The following is a 21393-nucleotide window of genomic DNA, read 5'->3' as shown; positions in this document are numbered from 1 at the left end:
GATGGAGGGATAAGGAGGGGTGCAGATTAGGTTCAGATACTGCAGACTTTTACAGTTCTTAGTAAGTTTTACTAGATTTTCTTGAACAAATGTTTCTTCATTTGCTGTATGTTTTTATATATAATTTTCACCAGTTTCAACGGGGACAATCTCCATAGAACTCCTCCTGCTGTCATACCAGAAGTGGAATTCCTCGATCAATTCTTTACAGTTCTAACCATGGACCATGTAAGTTGCTATTTCTCTCCTTTGTGAACATTTCATTTATCTGAATCTTCCAAGAAAACAGCTTTAAGAGCCTACCCCCCACATCCTCATGAAAATCCCCATTTTCACTTTCTAGTAAGAGCTGGAGTCAACAGCACACTGTACCTTCTGTGTGCCTATCTCTTTTCCAAATAATGTTTAGTATTCCTATGTGTAGATTTTTTGTTCAGAGCAGTTATAGAGTAGAAATGGAATCCCCAGAGGGAGGCATTTACCATCCTTTTACATACTCTTGAGAAAAAGAGCAAATGTATCCATTTAATGACATATTAGCAAACTCTACTTCTGAACAGACCTGATTTTCCAGGTAGATAGGATTTGATGTTGGCTAGTCTCCGACATGGGGAAGGCAATGGCACCCCACTCCAGTACTCGTCTGGAAAATCCCGTGGACAGAGGAGCCTGGTGGGCTGCAGTCCACGGGGTTGCAAAGAGTCCGACTTGACTGAGCGACTTCACTTTCACTTTTCACTTTCATGCATTGGAGAAGGAAATGGCAACCCACTCCATTGTTCTTGCCTGGAGAATCCCAGGGACGGGGGAGCCTGGTGGGCTGCCTTCTATGGGGTCACATAGAGTCGGACATGACTGAAGTGACTTAGCAGCAGCAGCAGTCTCAGACATAAACAGTAGATTATTATTGATTTCAGAATTGGAGAAAACCTTATCCAACCTATGCCTAAATATAATTAAGGCAGGTATATTTTCACCAAACACACTTCTCTGCAGCCACTAAAAAGCACTTAATAAATAATTTCTCATTAGAAGTTATAATTCTTATATAATGTGAAATGGTGATTAACAGTGATGAACTTGGGGTTGTAAGAAATTTTAAAATATTGTTCATACCCTATTTTCTAAGCTAGATATTTTTCCTATACCAAGGAACAAGGATGTGGAAATTCATCATCATTGATAATTCATGCCACAGGCATGTGACATACAGTGTTCATTTACAATGTTAATTTCTGCTATACAGCAAAGTGATTCAGTTATACAAATATATTCTTTTTCATATTCTTTTATGGTTTATTACAAGATATTGAATATAGTTCCCTGTGCTATACAGTAGGCCCTTGTTGTTTATCCATTCTATATATAATAGTTTAATTCAATTCTTTTTTATTTATTAGTCAAAAATGTTTGCTTCAATTTTACATGTAATATGTGGTTTCTTGTTTTAGGAACTGGTGACATTCAGGGATGTGGTCATCAGCTTCTCTCAGGAGGAGTGGGAATATCTGGATTTTGCTCAGAGGGACTTGTACTGGGATGTGATGATGGAAAATTACTGCAACTTGGTCTCACTGGGTAAATTTGGCTATTCACATAATTTAGAATATTTTCTATAGACTATCAGTTGACATTCAGTTAACTCAGTGCTACACTAGATGAATTTCTTCTCCAAGTTTCCAAATGCATGGATTGAGCATGGTTTTGGAGATGACACCTCCTTTTAGAACCTTCATCATTCTTCATATAACTTGTATGAAGTTCCTTCTTAGTTTCTTCATATAATTTCTGCCTTCCTTGATATCCAGAGTGCTAGATCTGATTATAGGTTACATAGAGTATATCCTTTAAGGTATCTATTGTATTTTGTTTGAGCCCAGAATTACTTTAAGTTCTTTATATTATTTCCTTACCCACCTCTGGGAGAACAGCTAAGATACTGTCTTGATTTGATATGATTATCAAAAGAATCTGTGTAATTTATGTTGTTAGATTGGCAAACAGAATTCATATTCATTGCCTGATACAAGTATTGTCTTACACCTGCTATGAGATTAAAGAACTTTGCATTTAACATTAAGTCAGAATTCCAGCAAGGACCTCTTAATGTTTTAGAAAGCTACTTGTTTTCTTCTCAGCTCATGTAGTTCTTGCCTTGTACCAGGCCCTGTTTTAAGCCCTTTTAATATACTGAGTTACCTAATTCTGCAACCCTATGACATAAATACTACTTGCATTATTTTTCTTTGAAGAGATTGCTAAGACGAATATTTAGGCTACCTCTCCAAGGTTACATGGCTAATTAGTGTCAGAAGCAGGTTTTATTATGTTACGTTTCCTTCTTGTAAGCAGGGTGTTCCATTTCTAAGCACATTGTGACTACCTTGTTGATGGAAAGGAAGTTGCTGTGAAGGATTGTGTGGGATGTGACAAGTCAACAGGGCCAGGAGAGTAAAAGACTTGACGAAACAAGGAAAGTCATCACCAGAATAAAAAGCCTAGCCTGTTCAAGCAGAGGCAAGCCCCTGTGATGTTTTGGGGAAACTCCATTTGACTGACCTCTTATGTGTCATTATGGATTTGTTGATTTTCATTAGTTTAGTATACTTTAGCCCATCACAGCCTTTGATTGTTCATACCTAGCTGTATAAATACCAAGGAATTCCTTATGGATTTTTGTGTACCATTGACTTGATTCTTTATTTCTTGAATATATTACTGCTTTCTGAAGCTTCCCCAGGCTCACTCTATATCTTCCCTATCCCAGTCCATACACCTGAATTGGTTAAAAGTGAGTTCTCCTGGACTTCCATGTTTTATGTGTTTTGCTTCGTCTTTAAAAATTAATACTAGCTATAAATTTTATTTAGTTGTTTACTTAACATATTTTAGTACACAAAGTATTTTTTCCCCTTTTTCAATTCTTGCATTGTCAAAATGGTAGTCTCCTTCAGATAATTTTTGTGTCTTTTGTCATGATTCATTAATATAACATTCTTGCTTCTGTCACAACCGTCAAGGGCATATCTTCTCCTTTCCCTGCTCCAGGTTATGGCTCAGATCTTTATTTTAGGAGCCCTGGCTCATTATCTGGATTACTGTCACAACTTAGACAGTAGGCATGCTTAAGATTTTTTGTTTCATGGGAGGTAAATCTTTGACAATTTTATCTCTTTCTAGCAAATTGTTCTTTTTTTTTTCAACTTTTATGGCATCTAGGGTTTCACTATTTATTTACCTACAAAATAATTTATGTCAACATTTTCAAATAGATTAGCATAGGAATCTTATATCATTTTAAAAAATACCCTCTGTGATGGTTCTTTCCCTGGTCATTTACATTTTATATTTGTTAATTATATTCTTTACATGTTTCTAACTCATCACATTCTGATTCCCTATGTATTCAGTTCTCTCCTCACCTTTTCTTTAGGTCACTTTGTTCTCGTCTATCTTCTTGAATAGGATGTATACATTGGTTATTTTCATTCTTTCATTTTTATTAATATAAACATTTAAATCCTTTCTTTGTGACTAATGTTGTTTCATGGGTTTTCAATATGTAATATTTTCAGTGCCACTATTCTCAGAAATTTCAATACATTTCCACAACAACTGAACAGCTGTTTGATAGAAAGCTTCTTCATTTCTAAAAGGAAGTACTTTTAATTTACTGATACTGGCATTCATTTATGATTTTATTGTTGCAGTCAAATAAGATGTTTGCATTATTTCACCTTAATTATACATAAAATAATTCAGTCACAGGAAATTATTTTTGTTCTTTATCATACAATGTGTATCAGTCACTTTGGATTTTCCTCAGGTTGTTCCCTCATTGATTGCCAATCTCCAGCTAGGTTCAACAGATTGTTTGTTACAAAGTGCCTTACACTATTTCCCACCTCCACCTCCCTTTTTTCCCACCTCCTACCTCCACTTTTACATATCATTTCAGCTACAGCTTTACTCAGAACTGCATAAGCCTTAAAATATGGTATATACCTATTATAATATCTAAAACATTGATATTTTGGGGGCAATATAGCAATGGTTAGCTTTGAGTATAAGAAAATGGAGTATTTGGGAAAGAGCATGAAGGAAAACATGTAAATATAAACTAGGATTTCAGTAGGATAGATGAATAATAGTGACAATACTACTGAAGAGAAGTAAATAAAACATAATCTTTATTCACATATGGGATAAAGAAACTCATGAGTATGCATAGGAGGAAATTAATAGCAATGATGGAGACAATATGTGTAAGTAGAGAGGCAATTAGAAGACAATCATTTATAAACACTATTATATATATACATATATCTTACTATATTAGAAATTTCATATGTATATAAATTTGTGTATATAAAATCACTGTAGTATAGTGTGATATTTTTAAAAGCACGGAGGCATGCTGTAACTATTGCACTATTCTTATAGTTACTTTGATAGTTGTATTCTCCAGTGACATGTTTGTAATATTTGCTTTTATTCTTAAATTCCTTTCAACCAGTGATTTACTTTTCTTCTAACTGTCAACTGCTATGACCTTGAGCCTTGATATTCAGTGGCACATAAAATAATGATTTTGTCTTTTTGAAGTTTAAGGAATAAGGAAATAAATAGTATGAATGACAACAGAGAAAATTTCAGAATACAAAATTTTTTAAAAAAAGGGTATGAGGGCAAGGAAGTAGATATTGGAATAGAGATGGATATATGAACTTACATAGAGTCAGCTAGTAGTACATCATTTCTGAGGGTACTAACTTTTAGACCTGGACAATGAAAAGGAGATGATAAGGAGTCTGTTTCTGAGAAATGAAACATCTTGTGGGTATCTCTAAATGATAGGAAATGTGGTTTGATGTAGGAGGTGAAAAAGGTTAGGTGAAAGGAGATAATGGATTAAAATACTGTCTTACAAGCAGAACCTTGTTATCCACGGTAAAGTATTGGGATTATATTATAAAAGAAAAATCTCAGAAAACTGTTAGAATGTATAGGTTATCAAATTTTCATCTGTATTCACAGTATCTCTACAAGATAGCAGATAACTGAATTCCACATTTGTAAATGTTAATTCAGTTTATCTGGATTATGGATTAGTTCATGCACATCGGTGTTTGAGAAGTTTACTAGGTGATAATCCAACACCAAAATTTCAGACCCATTGCTAATCCATATCTCTTATCACAAACTTCACATCCTTATTCTTATCCTTCTCTGAGCTCTCTTTACCTTTCTTCAAACTTTATAACAATATTTTAATCATTCATTTATGCTGTGAATTATTTTCAGCTTTTCTACTGTGCATTTTATAACTTTTATTTTTGTGATACATGAAAAAAGAAATTGTTTTTTCCCCCTTTCTTTCAGACTTGGAATCCAAGTATGACACAAAGACTTTATCTGTAGAAAAGGACATTCTTGAAAAAAATAATTCTCAGTGGGAAGTAATAGAAAACAGTAAATTAGTTGGCTTTCAGAACTCCATTTTTAGAAATGATTGGCAAAGCAAAAGGAAGATTGAAGTACAAAGACCTGAAGTGGGATGTTTCAGTCAAATAAAAATTATCTCTGAAAAGGTGCCCAGTTACAAAAATCACAAATTTCTTACATTACATCAGAGATTTCATGATAGCAAGAAGCCCTTCGAATATAAGCAATATGGGAAGGTCCTTAGTTGTGAATTAAGCATTGATGAATATGAGAAAATACATAGTGGTAAAAAAACCTCTGAATGTAGTAAATATTGGGAAACCTTTGGAGTAGATGACCCCCATACCCTACAACTGAATATTCATACTGGTGTGAAACCTTGTAAATGTATGGAATATGGAAATGTATTTAGTTTTTATGAAGACCTTAGTGTACACCATGATGATCAGAAGTGCTATAAATGTAAGGAATATGGAAGGACTTTTAGAAGAATTGAAGAAATCACTTCATTTCAAAGAATTCATGATTGTGAGAAACCATATGAATGCACTTTTTGTGGGAAATCTTTTAGAGTGCATACACAACTTACTAGACATCAGAAAATCCATACTGATGAGAAACCTTACAAATGTATGGAATGTGGCAAGGATTTTCGATTTCATTCACAGCTAACCGAACATCAGAGAATTCATACTGGTGAGAAACCATACAAATGTATTCAATGTGAGAAGGTCTTTAGAATTAGTTCACAGCTTATTGAACATCAGAGAATTCATACTGGTGAAAAACCTTATGCATGTAAACAATGTGGGAAGACTTTTGGAGTCTGTAGAGAACTTGCTCGACATCAAAGAATTCATACTGGTAAGAAACCCTATGAATGCAAGGCATGTGGAAAGGTCTTTAGAAATAGTTCATCCCTGACCAGACATCAGAGAATTCATACTGGCGAGAAACCATATAAATGTAAGGAATGTGGGAAAGCTTTTGGAGTAGGTAGTGAACTTACTCGACATCAGAGAATTCACAGTGGTCAGAAACCTTATGAATGTAAAGAGTGTGGAAAGTTCTTTAGACTTACTTCAGCTCTTATTCAACATCAAAGAATTCATAGTGGTGAGAAACCATATGAATGTAAGGTATGTGAGAAGGCTTTTAGACACAGTTCAGCCCTTACTGAACATCAGAGAATTCATACTGGAGAGAAACCTTATGAATGTAAAGCGTGTGGGAAGGCCTTTAGACATAGTTCATCCTTTACAAAACATCAGAGAACTCACAATGGTAAGAAACCCTATGAATGTAAGGAATGTGGTAATGCTTTTAGTATGGGCAGGCACCTTACTTGATACTGAACAAGTTATACTAGGGAGGAGTCTTTTGAATGAAAGACATATATAAAGCCTAATTGTTTCTGAGTTTCACTGAAAACAACCTGTGTATTTATTGATAAGATTCAATCTCTTTTAAATCTGTTTTCAGAATTTATGGCCATTCTAGAAGCAGAATTGTTCATTCATAAATGATAAATACTTTCAGCTTTGTTCAATATTGCCAAATATTTCTCCTTTTTATATCAATCAACATTCTGAATATCCATTCACATAGGATGGTCCCTGTTAATCCATTTTTTAAATGTGTGAGAAATGTATTCCTGTAATTATCAATTATTTGAGTTATTTTCATATGAGTTTATCCATGGATGTTTTGCTTACAGTTACTTTTGGTGCTTGTGTTTTGGTTTTTTTGGGCTATTTATTGTTTTTGGCTTACTGTTCGGTAATATTGCTCAGATATATCATTTGCATTCTAATTTTTTGCTTGTTATATATGGTATAATCTTCTCCAAAGAGCCAGAACTCTCAGATACTATGTGGTTTTAAAGTATTGTGGTCCTGCAAGGTGTTTGTGTAGATTTGTTTTGTTTTCTATTGATTTTGTTTTAATGGTAGATGTTTAAACTTTCCATTATCATCAAATGTTTGAGTTCTTTTTGAATTTCTATGTTGTTTTGACACAACAGATTTCCCTAAATACCTCCTGCAACACAATTCCTTTAAGGAAACTTTTCATCTCTAGGCAGTACCAGTCAGGATCCAAATGAAATGGCATTTTAAATATTTCATAAAATATTCTAACCCAATCTTAGCAGTCTCTTAGTAGCTTTAAGTGGAGGGGAAACTTTACAGCTATTGCAAGGATTATAAATTGATCACTAAACTTAAATAAAGAGGGTTTATAAACACTACTATTGCATGGCTTTGTTGGGTTTTATAACTATAATTTTCCCTGTTATTCCCACTCAGTGTTGTCTTACTGTGGTTGGCAGTTTGACTATCAGTAGACCTTTGATTTTAGCAGTCTCAGCTGACTCAGGAAAAAAAAAAAGACGAAAAAGAAAATATGATAGCTAATAAGGTTGCAAATCTTAACCACCCATCATCTCTTTCTTAGGACAGTTGACCTGGTTGTTAATCAAAGTGATCAAAAGCCACACTGATTATTAGATTTTTATAATAATATTTACCTGTTATATTTACATATATTTACATCACTATCATTCATTAGATTCTAATTTTTGAGATTGGTGTCCTGCCCAGTTTTGCATGATCAGCAGTAGTAAGTAAGCTGTTTTCTAATTGGGTATATTGAGCTATGCTTCCCTTACATATTCCTTATTAGTATTTTATTTAAACTAGCAGTTAATAAAAGTATATAACTGATAGTTCATGTCCTACAGAGTAAAAGAATGAGTCTCTGTTACTACCCTTATTAGGATACTTGCTATTTCATATCTTTGAAATAGTTCAATTGTATTATAATTATTAATATTGTTACTAATACCTCACTCTATTTACTGAGCTATCATGTCACCACACTGGTGAGTTACTCTTCTATCCTACTCTACCTGGTTATTCTAAGTTACCATCAGCACTGATTAATTTCCCTCTTCTTGGGTAGTACTCCAGAACTACTTGCCCCACACTTCTTCATGTGGTTTAATATTTTTTGCTTGCTTGAACAAATTAAAACAGTGAGCTATCTAAACCTTATCTACAAACTTAAAATTAATGACAAGTAAAATAAACAGTTGTCTTGACACTTATTTTTTGAAACACTAATGAATAAATTTAAAAATTAATACAACATATTCTTATTGTATCCCTTATTTTAATTATAGCTACATTTTGGAAATATATCATTAATATTTTTCTTTGAACTTTGTTATGAGCTCCTGTCACTTCACAGTCTGCTAATCTGATAAACCAGAATATAATTATTGTTGTAAACTGTTGTTTTTGATTCCTGTTCATGGTGCTTTAATTGACAAAACTTTACTTGTTTCCATTTTCTTTTTTTCATTTCCTCCTTTATCCTTTCCACATGTTCCCTACACTACTTGGAAGCTTTGCTTTTTTTCCCCCACTAAATACAAGGAGATGTTCCTGACCTATCCTGGTTATTGCTGCCATGAACCATGAAATTAGCTACCCCAAAGAAGGAATTCTGGTTCAATTTAATGATGAAGAATTCTACTTTATAAAGGGAATGAGGAAAATAGAAAATCACCATAATTTTATAATTATATAAAAAAATCCATTGATGGATGGTAAATATGAAGGTGAAAGTAGAAGGGGAAAATGGGTTATTAGAATTATCTCATAATATCTCTCCCAAGTATTTAATTACAAAGATAAAACATTGCATACAGCCCCTTTACCCAAATAATCACCAACAGTGACATTGGCATCAAGGTGATTCACTAAGAAGGGCAAATACCTGGGTGGTATTCTCACCAAAACATGCATGTGCTGTGTGCTAAGTCACTTCAGTCATGTCCAACTCTGTGACCCTATGGACCATAGCCCGCCAGGCTCCTTTGTTCATGGGATTCTCCAGGCAAGAATACTGGAGTGGGTTGCCATGCCTTCCTCCAAGGGATCTTCCCAACCCAGGGATCGAACCCATGTCTCTTACGTTTCCTGCATTGGCAGGCAGGTTCTTTACCACTAGTGCCACCTGGGAAGACCAAAACATGCATAACTATATCCTAATAATGAGGGAACTGCAGGCAGATCCAAAATGCAGAACCTTTTGTAAAATAACTTGCCCAGTTCTCCAAAAGTTCATAACCTTCCCAGGTTATAAAAGGCAAGGGAACAAAATACAACATAGGATTGTGAATTCAGTTTTTGGAAAATTAGTGGAGAAAACTTGATGGAAGTCAATCAAGGCCTGACATTTGTTTGATAGTATTGCGCCCAATGTTAATATCCTGGTTTCCATCATTATACTATGGTAATGTAAAATGTTAGTATTAGGCAAATTGGGAGAATGGTATATGGAAGCTCTGCTTTCTTGCAATTCTTAAGCACAGAATTTTTTTTTCTTTTAACATTGGTTGCAGCCAAAAATGGGAATAATACAGGCTGGATTTACCTTCCAGCCTAAAATAACAAAACACTAGATAAAATATGAGATATACATGATTTCAGACATTGGACACCAGACAACAGAATGGTCATGCCTAACAAAGTATAAGCAAACAAATGTCCATACATTTGACCCAGTGTACTGCTTAGAGAGCATTTCCACATCTCAGCACTGGGAGGGGTAACATAAAGATTTGTAACTCCCTTAAGTAGAAAAGATGAAGCTGAGATTCCAGGGAGGCAGTGATGGCTAAAGTTTGCAGGACAGAGTATTCAGTCAAGTTCTAATCACTGAAGAGGATTAAGGAGACCACCTATGACCAGCAAAAGAAATGCTTAAGAGCAAAGGCAATCCTTGGAGCTCACACAGGGTCAGGAATTGTTTGTGTCCCCATGAACAAGAATGGTAAACTTCATAATTCACAGGGTACTGGTTAGATTACTCAAAAAGCTATTGCCTCAGTAGAGAGGCAAGCTAGCACTAGACTAAGGCTTTCCTGGTCCCACCCAGCAGAGCTTAAAGCAAATCTTGAACAAACTGTTCTCAAGTATCATCAGTATATTCCAGAACAAAACTTGAGTATATTTACAGAAATGTAAAAATACCAAGGATATTGAGGGTAACTTTCATACTGTCTGGTAGCAAATAAGTTTTATGAGCAGGCACACATGACTATAATAAGTAGAAAAATCAATAGAAATACATCCAGAAATGACAAAAATAGATTTTGTGTTTGATTTACAAGATTTTGTATTCGTTAATAGATACTAGCAGTACAAAACTATACCCTGCATGTCCAAAAAGGAACAAGAGAGATTGATCTTGGTAAGTACTGATGTGGAAAATATTTAAGACTCAAACAAATCAAGAGGTTAAAAACAACAGTGTCTGAGAATACAGTTAATAGGATTAATCAATTAAACATTCCAAAAGCAAGCATTAGTAAACTTGAAGACATAGCAATAAAAACTATATAATTGAAACAGTAAAACAGAATGAGAAGAGAGCTGTGGGACAACTTCATCTAGCCTAATTATGTGTAGTAGAGATCCCTGAAAGACAGGAAGAAGAATGGGCAGAGGACAAAAAAATAATTGAAGAAATAATTGCTGAAAACTTTCCAAATTTGATGAAAACTGTAAACTCAAAGATCTAAGTTCAACCCTTCCCAAGTACAAGTCACAAGGCAGAGGGGAGTGGCAGTGGGGTCGGGGAGGCAACTATTCCCAGGGACTCATAACTACATTGATTAAAATCCATGATAAAGAGAGAGTCTTAGAAGCAGGGGGAAAAAAAATCCATATGTGCAGAAGAGCAAATATAAGAAAGAAACTGCAAGTTGGAAAAATGAAGGTCAACTGGATTGACCTTGGGATTTGAGGAAAAACCCAGCCTAGTGGTGAGTTCCCTGGTCGAGAACTGGATGTTCTGTTGTTTTGTCTTCCCATATATTCCAATCTGAGCACCTGAGAAGCTTGAAATTAGAAATGCCACCAAGTGCAAATAACTACCAAAACCCTAAACAATAACAAAAAAATAAAACATCCGAAGTATACTTGCTTTTCCTATCCAAACGGCTGAGAAGGTTGTTGACCTGCAGAACAAAACCCTATTGACAATGCCAACTCTACACTAGCTAAACACTTTAAAAATGCCAATCTTTTACACTATTATGCATGACACCTAGCACCATCCTCCCTTTTTGCCAGTAAGTATCTGCAGAGGCACATGCAGATGCTATGTGTGTAAATAGAGACCTGACAGCCATCCTTGCCCATTAATAATGGGCATCTATAAAGACTGTATGTATGAGTGGAACATTGACTGCCATCCTAGCCCAAGGATCATGAAGCACACCTCATTTCCTGGCTGGCAGGTCCACTGAGAGGGTGTAAGTATGACTGGGGCATTGACTGTTGTGACTCGGCACTTATTCCTCCTCTTACTATCTGGTAGGCATTTACAGAGGCAATGTGTAAACTATCACGCCAAATGCAGCAGTAACATGCACCCCAATGTTCATAGCAGCACTACAGTATTTATAACTAAGATAGGGAAGCAACCTAACTAAGTGTCCAGATGAATGGATAAAGAATGGATAAAGGAAATGTGGGGGATACACACACACACACACACACACACACACACAATGGAACACTACTCAGCCATAGAAAAGAATGAAATTTTGCCATTTGGACCAACATGGATGGACCTAGAGGGGATTACACTTAGTGAAATAAGTCAGACAGAGAAAGATAAGTACTGTAGGATATCACTTATTAAATAAAACAAATGAATAAATATAACAGAAACTCACAGATACAGAGGAGTAGGGGTTACCAATGAGAAAAGGGAAGGGGGAGGAGCAAGGCAAGGGTAGGGGATAAAGAGATACAAATTACTATGCATAAAATAAATAAGTTGCAAGGATATATTCTGCAGCACAGGGAATATGACCAATATTTTATAATAACTTTAAATGGAATACCTATAACTAATACCTATAACTAATACAATATTGTAAATCACTATAGATCAATAAAACAGTATTTTTTAAAAATGAAATACCTAGGAAAAATTTAACCAAGAAGGTTAAAGACCTGTACACTGAAAACTATGACTTTGCCAAAACAAACTGAAGGAGACACAAATAAATGGAAAAGCATTCTGTGCTTATGGGTTGTAAGAATTAATATTCTTCAATATCCATATTACCCCCAAAGATTTTTCAGATTCAACACAACTATATAAAATTTCAATGGCATTTTTCACAGAAATATAAAATAATCCTGATTTTAAACTGTATTACAAAGCCTTAGGAATCAAAACAGTATGGTATGGGCATAAAAACTGACATGTAAATCAGTGGAACAGAATAGAGAGCCCAGAAACAAACTCACAAATTGTTATAATTAATGAGAAAGAATCCAAGAATATACAATGGGAAAAGGACATTCTCCTCCATAAGTGGTGCTGGGAAAACTGGACACAAGGATATTCTCTTCCATAAATGGTGTTGAGAAAATTGGATACCATGTGTAAATGAATGAAACTGAGCCACTGTCTTACACTGTACACAAAATCAACTCAAATGGATCAAGGAATTGAACATAAGACCTGAAATCACAAAATTCCTTAATGAAAAGGGGGGTAAGCTTTCAAACTTCACTCTTAGCAATGATTTTTTGGACTTGACAACAAAAGTAAAAATAAACAAGTGGGACTACATCAAACTAAAAAGTTTCTGTACAGCGAAGGAAACAACAAAATGAAAAGGCAACCTATGGAACAGAAGAACATATTTGCAGATTACACATCATATGGGGGTTAAATGGAAAATATATAAAGTTCATACAACTCAATAGCAAAATAATAATCCAAATAAAAACTGTGTAGATGATCTTAATGGACATTTTCCAAAGAATTCTAACAAATGACCCACATGTACATGAAAAGATGTTCAACCTCACTAACCATCAGGGAAATACAACTCAAAACCAGAATGAGATATTATCTTACATCTGTTAAAATAGCTATTATCAAAATGACAAGAAATAACAGGTGTTGGTGAAGATGTGGAGAAAAGGGAACCCTTGTGCACTGTTGGTAGGAATGTAAATTGGCGCAGCCACTAAGGAAAACAGAAGTTTCTCAAAAAGTTTAAAAAAATACAATTATCATAGAATTGAGTAATTTCACTTCTGGGTATTTCTTGAAGGAAACAAAATCATTATCTCAAAATGATATCTAGGACTCTAGAGCCCATGAGCCCTAACTACTAAATGAAGCCTGCACTCTGCAACAAGAGAAGCCACATGCATTGCAATGAGAAGCTCATGCACTGTAACTAGAGAGTAGCCCCCACTTGCTACATCTAGAGAAAGCCCATGTACAGCAGGTAAGACCCAGTGCAGTCAAAAATAAAATTTTAAAGTAAATAATTTTAAAAATTATAAAAAAACTCAAACTACTTGATGTGCAGCAAAAATGAAGGAAATGAAGCTTGGAATATTTCCCACTTAAAATGGACCCCTGCACCGTACTGATCTATATAGCAGACTACTGAATTCAAACTCACTTTAAAAGAGTGCTCACAGAGGAAATGACACTCACACCAGGACAAGAAGACAACATCAGAAATAAAAAGCTATCCCAAGATTCAGAACCTGACCTGTATGATTATTTATAGTGTTCTCTTGATATATTGGACTTTTGCATTTGAATCAAATGTTTTCTATCACAGGCAAAATGCTATGCAGAATTTAAAAATTAATCCAACTGTTGAGCTTATGGTCAATCACCTATGTCCAGGACTTCTGAGTTACCTTGGTGGACTTCTCCTCTCCAAGGCAATGACTTGATAGCCCTTAGGAAATTTATTGTAGAAGAAAGAAGTTATTGTTCTGTTTGGGCCACTATTAATATTACTAGATGGAACCCCCTCAGTTGGCCAGTCATTCATACTTGCTCTGACCCTAGCCATAAATATGAATTTTCTTTCAAAGTTACTCAAGCTCAGAGCAATGAGCTAAATTTCAGTGAAAGAATATGACTTCCCAATTATTAGGAGGGACCCTCCTTCTGTTACATGATGGCTTTATATAGCTAACAGGCTATGGTCATTTAAGTTAAACAGAACAATGTGTTTGTTGGGAACAATTAAATCATACTAAGGATAATCAGCTTAATAACACTAGGAAATTAGGCTGAGTGCCTTATGAACAATGCTTATATATCATTACCTTTAAAGACAGCAGTTGGTAAAGAGTAGACTGGGTCAGATGACTAAGAATATACTGGGCCATGCTGAATGGAAGTTCTTGGCTTAAATTCTTAGTTATGATCTTATTAATGCTACTGTTTGTTCTACTTATACTCTGCCTATTTTACAAAATTTCTGGTTTTTGCATTACCAAATGTGTGACTGAGCCTCCGATAAAGATAATGATGACTATGCAACTTGAACAATTAACCAAATATAGTTTTACATATATATACATGATCAAAATGATTGTAGTAGTGTAACTCTAGATATGGGAAGAAGCAGCAAGAGGGAATCAATTCCTAGATGATAACTGACTAGTACAACAGATGATGGTACAGTGAGTTTTATGACTATCATTAACATTGCCTAGTCCAGTAATTCCACACTGGGGAAAGATTGAAGGTGGGAGGAAAAGGGGATGATAGAGGCTGAGATGGTTGGATGGCATCACCAACTCTACATGAGTTTGAGTAAGCTCTGGGAGTTGGTGATGCCAACTCCCCAACAGGGAAGCCTGGCGTGCTGCAGTCCATGGGGTCGCAAATAGTCAGACACGACTGAGCGACTGGACTGAACAACCAAATCCTCACCTGATCTAGGAATGCGTCTTCCTAGCATTGTGGGACAAATTGGTCACAAACGTCTCCCAAACGTTGGTGGAATTTACTACCAAAAAGGGAGAATTGTAAATCACCATCGAGTTCTACAAGAATGAAGTCATTAGCCTCTATAGTTGCTGACTACAATAAAACATCCTAAAATCATGAAGTCCTTATTGCCAAATTCAGACTTAAAGAAAGTAGGGAAAACCACTAGACCATTCAGGTATGATCTAAGTCAAATCCCTTATGATTATACAGTGGAAGTGAGAAATAGATTTAAGGGACTAGATCTGATAGACAAAGTGCCTGATGAACTATGGACAGAGGTTCGTTACATTGTACAGGAGACAAGGATCAAGACCATCTCCAAGAAAAATAAATGCAAAAAAGCAAAATGGCTGTCTGAGGAGCCCTTACAAAAAGCTGAAAAGAAGAGAACTGAAAAGCAAAGGAGAAAAGGAAAAATATACCCATTTGAATGCAGAGTTCCAAAAAATAGCAAGGAGAGCTAAGAAAACCTTCGTCAGTGATCAGTGCAAAAGAAATAGAGGAAAACAATAGAATGGGAAAGACTAGAGATCTCTTCAAGAAAATTAGAGATACCAAGGGAACATTTCACGCAAAGATGGGCTCAATAAAGGACAGAAATGGTATGGACCTAACAGAAGCAGAAGATATTAAGAAGACGTGGCAAGAATACACAGAACTGTACAAAAAAGATCTTCATGACCCAGATAATCGCAATGGTGTAATCACTCACCTAGAGCTGGACATCTTGGAATGAGAAGTCAAGTGGACCTTAGGAAGCATCACTATGAACAAAGCTAGTGGAGGTGATGGAATTCCGGTTGAGCTATTTCAAATCCTAAAAGATGATGCTGTAAAACTGCTGTACTCAATATGCCAGCAAATTTGGAAAACCCAGCAGTGGCCACAGGACTGGAAAAGGTCAGTTTTCATTCCAATCCCAAAGAAAGGCAATGCCAAAAAATGCTCAAAGTACCGCACAGCTGCACTCATCTCACACTCTAGTAAAATAATGCTCAAAATTCTCCAAGTCAGGCTTCAGAAATACGTGAAACGTGAACTTCCAGATGTTCAAGCTGGTTTTAGAAAAGGCAGGGGAACCAGAGTTCAAATTGCCAATATCTGCTGGATCATCAAAAAAAAACAAGAGAGTTCCAGAAAAATATCTATTTCTGCTTTATTGACTATGCCAAAGCCTTTGACTGTGTGGATCACAATAAACTGTGGAAAATTCTGAAAGAGATGGGAATACCAGACCACTTGACCAGCCTCTTGAGAAATCTGTATGCAAGTCAGGAAGCAACACTCAGAACTGGACATGGAACAACAGACTGGTTCCAAATAGGAAAAGGAGTACGTCAGGCTGTATATTGTCACCCTGCTTATTTATCTCATATGCAGAGTACATCATGAGAAATGCTGGGCTGGATGAAGCACAAGCTGGAATCAAGCTTGCTGGGAGAAATATCAATAACCTCAGATATGCAGATGACACCACCTTTATGGTAGAAAGTGAAGAAGAACTAGAGAGCCTCTTGATGAAAGTGAAAGAGGACAGTGAAAAAGTTGGCTTAAGCTCAACATTCAGAAAACTAAGATCATGGCATCCAGTCCCATCACTTCATGGCAAATAGATGGGGAAACAGTGGCTGATTTTATTTTTTGGGGTTCCAAAATCACTGCAGATGGTGACTGCAGCCATGAAATTAAAAGATGCTTACTCCTTGGAAGGAAAGTTATGACCAACCTAGACAGCATATTAAAAAGCAGAGACAAAAAAAAAAAAAAAAGCAGAGACATTACATTGCCAATGAAGGTCCATCTAGTCAAGGCTATGGTTTTTCCAGTAGTCATGTATGGATGTTAGAGTTGGACTATAAAGAAAGCTGAGCGCCGAGGAATTGATGCTTTTGAACTGTGGTTTTGGAGAAGACTCTTGAGAGTCTCTTGGACTGCAAGGAGATCCAACCAGTTCATTCTAAAGGAGATCAGTCCTGAGTGTTCATTGGAAGGACTGATGTTGAAGCTGAAACCCCAATACTTTGGCCACCTGATGCAAAGAGCTGACTCGTTGGAAAAGACCCTGATCCTGGGAAAGACTGAAGGCAGGAGGAGAAGAGGACGACAGAGGATGAGATGGTTGGATGGCATCACCGACTCAATGGACATGAGTTTGGGTAAACTTCGGGAGTTGGTGATCGACCAGGAGGCCTGGTGTGCTGCAGTCCATGGGGTCACAAAGACTAAGACACGACTGAGTGACTGAACTGAGCTGAACTGAAGAGAAATTCAGGATCAGTCATTCTGTGCTCTGTGAAAATGAGCCTTTATTTAGAACTATTTCAGGAGAATTTTTTAATGAACTTGGATTTTTGCATCTTCCCATACTTAGGAAAGCACTAAAATCATTAACCAAGATATCTATTCCTCACAACTGGCAATAATCGTCTACCAACATGTGTCTTTAATCACATGTACACCTTCACATCTTCAGAGTAATTTCTCAGAGCTACCTGAAAGGCTGTCTCCCAGGCTATAGTGCTCAGTAAGTACTCAGATAAAACTGAAACTCATGGCTATCACATTGTGTGTTTTCCAGTCAACATTACCATGAAGAGAATTGAAATGTTACTATATATTTCATCCACCTATAGGTAAATATTGTTTTGTTTACCAAATAACTTTCATACAATATACACTATTTAAAATCCTCTACTTTCATTTAGTATACTCTTTAATTCTCTTACCCTTCCTTTCCTAGTGGATGCATGGTTATATGATGGCTGCTCCATGAACAGCACTATATCCACTTCCCAGGCAGGAAGGAGAAAAGGAAGAAGGCTAAAAGAATACATGTCTACTGAGCCTTCCCCATGTTCCCCCCTTTAAAGAACAGTCTAAGAAATCCAATCTAACAGCTTTTGTTTACATCTGAAACATGTAAAGTGTTTTTTTTTTTTTTTTCGTATTTGTTGTTTGGCACAGTGCCTCTTCAAACAAAATCAGAATTTTTATAGCAATAAAGAAGACAATGACTATTGCATTAATCACACATGACAAAACAACACTGTGTAATATTAAAAATATTCTCAAATAATTTTCAATTATGTGGAAAGTTACATCACTTAAATGAAAATATTTAAGATGCATGTATATACATGTGTATATGTATCTACATGATTGCATATGTGTACATATGTAAAACCAAAATACTCAGCATACATATTAATTTTAAAAATTAGGAAATGCAAAGAAAAATAGTAGGCTTTAGTTTACTTCATGGGTCTCTGTTAGAAGTCTGCCAAGAAAGGAAAAAAAAAACTCCTGAAAAAATAAAGCATTTTAGAAATAAAGGGAAAATACCAAATCATCTTATATATAACTTATAGATGTCATAACCATTATTTCTCCTCCTTGGAGATCTCTCTTGTTGAAGGATATATTAGCTAGGCAGCAGTAGGGAAAGGATGGGGTTAAACCAAAGTATGACTGTTTTGCAGAAATTGTTAAATTACAGAAAGTTCCAAACACTAGATGTTTCAAAAAGGTTACAGTGCACACAAACAACCAGAACACTTTGCTTGACGTTTTTTGTAACCTAGAGCAGCTTCTGTCTTTTTACCATGCCTGCCCTTTTAGTACTATGCACGCGGAAGTTTAAAACTTCCCCATTCAGCTTTGCACAGACAGCGCTTTGAGAGCTGGCTCTCTGTCTTCTTACTGTCACAACTAATAAATGCTTCTGCTTTAATCAAAAGTACTTGATGTGGGACTTCCCTGGTGGCTCAATGGTAAAAGAATCTGCCTGCCAATGCAGGAGATAGGGGTTCACTCCCGGATCTGAGAAGATTCTCACATAACTCCAAGTAACTAAGCCTGTGCCCAACAACTACCGAGCCTGTGCTCTAGAGCCCCGGAACTAACCACTTAGCATTCCGGTCGTAACTACCGAAGCCTGCGGACCCTAGAGCCCGGTGCTCCGCAACAAAAGAAGCCACCGCAGTGAGAAAACTGCTCTGCAACTGGACAGTAACCCCCGCTCCCTGCAACTAGAGAAAAGCTCAAGCAACAAGGAAGATGCAGCACAGCCAATAAATAAATTAAAAAAAATTTTTAAAGTACTTGGTGTGTTCACTGGCTATGAACTACAAGGAACAGACTCATTAAGCCTGGTTAATAGATACAGATGAGTCAAGGAGATAACAAACCTTTCCTGAGATCCAGATGACAAGGATATCTAGCTTACCTGCCCCTCCCTGACCAGGGCTTCTCAGAGGAGATCCCAGGCTTCCATCTCAACTGTCAATGCCATACAGAAGATTCAGGGTCTTAACTTAACTCATATACGACTATATGTGACACACGGTCACCGACACAGCCTCTCCAGATTCACCAATCAGAAGACACAAAGGTGTAACAGTCTCAGTCACAGACTCCCCCTCCCTTCCGCACACAGGGCTGCAGAGCCACAATCCCCACCAGGGCGCATCACAGAAGCACAATAACAAAGTTCCCTATGCATGCACACAAACAGGAATATATACGGTCACACAGAAACAATCCACACACCCACCACAGGGGCACAGAGTCACAGGATAACCCACACTAGCACAGAGTACTACACACGATCGCACATTAACAATCATACCTCGCAGACTCACCCGCATAAAGCTAAACACACGGTACCACACACTGTCAAAATAACACACCCATCACAAGGACATACTGTCATACAAAATAACCGACACTTCCCTTTCCAACCTCGCCCGTTCAGCCTGAACAGAGAATACTCAGTCTCCATCCCCGCCCAGACCTCTGGATGTTTCACCTCCACTCTCCCTTGCACGGCGTCAGTCGTCAGGAACAGCTCAGACACTAACACCCGGCTGCCGTAGCGCTCCGCGCAGAGCCGCCGGCCGGAGAACGCGGCGACCTCTGGGAAAGGTAGTTCAGCACCGCCCTGGCGAGGGACAAGATGGCCTAGGGCTGGAGCCTAGCCAGAGATCCCTACAATCACTCCCTCCCTCACCGCTTCTCCCCCACCCTAGCCTCAGACCGTGCCCTGGAATTTTCTGGCGCTGCCTTGCACCGCGGTTCCTAGTTGGAGTCACCCCCCAACTAGGGGTGGGCTTGAACTGAGCTTATCACCACTGCCTTCTCCCAGAGGTAGCTGGCACAGGTACAGTATTACCTAAGTCCTGAGGCTCGGGCTACGTACACTCCTCCCCCAATCAGGGAGACAGTCCCACAAGCTCGGGTGGAGTTGAGAAAGCGCGAAAGCTGACTCGAACCACCGAAACTTCTGGGAAATGTAGTCCACGATCAGAAAAGCGGACGCCCGACCAATATCGACCGATTCCGCCCGCTTCTGAGCCCGGGCTCGGTGGAGCCCAGGAGACCTCTGGGAATGCTAACCAGCCGGCAGTGCGCAGGCGCAGGCTGTCTGGCTCGCCATCGTCGTCTTTGTCTGCTGGTGAGTTTGGTTTTGGTTCTGCGAAGCGCAGATCTGGGTTGCTGGACCTAGGTTTCTGGGCTTAAAGTCCGGTCGGGTAGGTTGTAGGGGAGATTTCGCGGAGCCTACGACCGGGCTGGGGAAACTGAAGGAGAGGAATCGCCTCCTGTGACGTGCAGCAGTGTTCAAAGCTTCTGTGGATGGGGGCAGGGGTACAGAAGGAAACGGGCGGGTTCGTCGGTGGGTGACCTAGGTTGTGAGGGAGAGTGAGAGGGTTGCAGAGTTGCAACCTGTGTGGTTCCAACTTCGTGAGAGTGGGTGGCGTTGGGAACTTACTGGGATAGTACCATTTAAATCTCACTTTTGTAGTTTCTAAAATAATGATAAAAGGGTGCATTTCTCTGCAACATCCGTTTCTATGAAAGATGAGAAAGGGAAAAGACTAAGCAGCTGAGAGATAAGTGATTTTTGTATAAAGGCAGACCCATTGTGGAGTAGAAAACAAAATCAGCTTTTTTTTTTTTAAGAGGAAAGATTTCCGGGAAACTTGTTATTGGATGTCTAGACTCCCCAGAGGTATTGACTTTTCTTAATTCTTTGGAAGACTTACGGTGAGGTTGCTTTGAGAAGTCCTGGGCTAAGGAACAGCTTTAAGAGTTAGTTTCCAC

At 37.5% G+C, this 21393-nt stretch overlaps 1 protein-coding gene across 6 annotated transcripts in view; it reads left to right on the top strand.

The window, feature by feature from the left end:
- Positions 1–21393, top strand: part of LOC122421408 (zinc finger protein 260) — a 109758-nt gene that overhangs the window by 75327 nt on the left and 13038 nt on the right. For 4 of the 6 annotated variants that reach the window (XM_043437382.1, XM_043437383.1, XM_043437380.1 and 1 more), the window contains exons 2-4: positions 135–228; positions 1452–1578; positions 5383–7968. In XM_043437382.1, coding sequence (XP_043293317.1) covers positions 220–228; positions 1452–1578; positions 5383–6794 — 1548 coding nt within the window. In that variant the 5' untranslated portion in view covers positions 135–219 and the 3' untranslated portion in view covers positions 6795–7968. Of the gene's footprint in view, positions 1–134; positions 229–1451; positions 1579–5382; positions 20747–21393 lie in introns of those variants that run through there. The other 2 variants (XM_043437379.1, XM_043437384.1) reach the window with 2 other exon arrangements.

Source organism: Cervus canadensis, chromosome 18 (genome assembly GCF_019320065.1).
Source record: "Cervus canadensis isolate Bull #8, Minnesota chromosome 18, ASM1932006v1, whole genome shotgun sequence".
Lineage (NCBI taxonomy): Eukaryota > Metazoa > Chordata > Mammalia > Artiodactyla > Cervidae > Cervus > Cervus canadensis.
The sequence above is the reverse complement of the archived record's forward strand: the minus strand, read 5'-3'. Positions and strand labels throughout refer to the sequence as shown.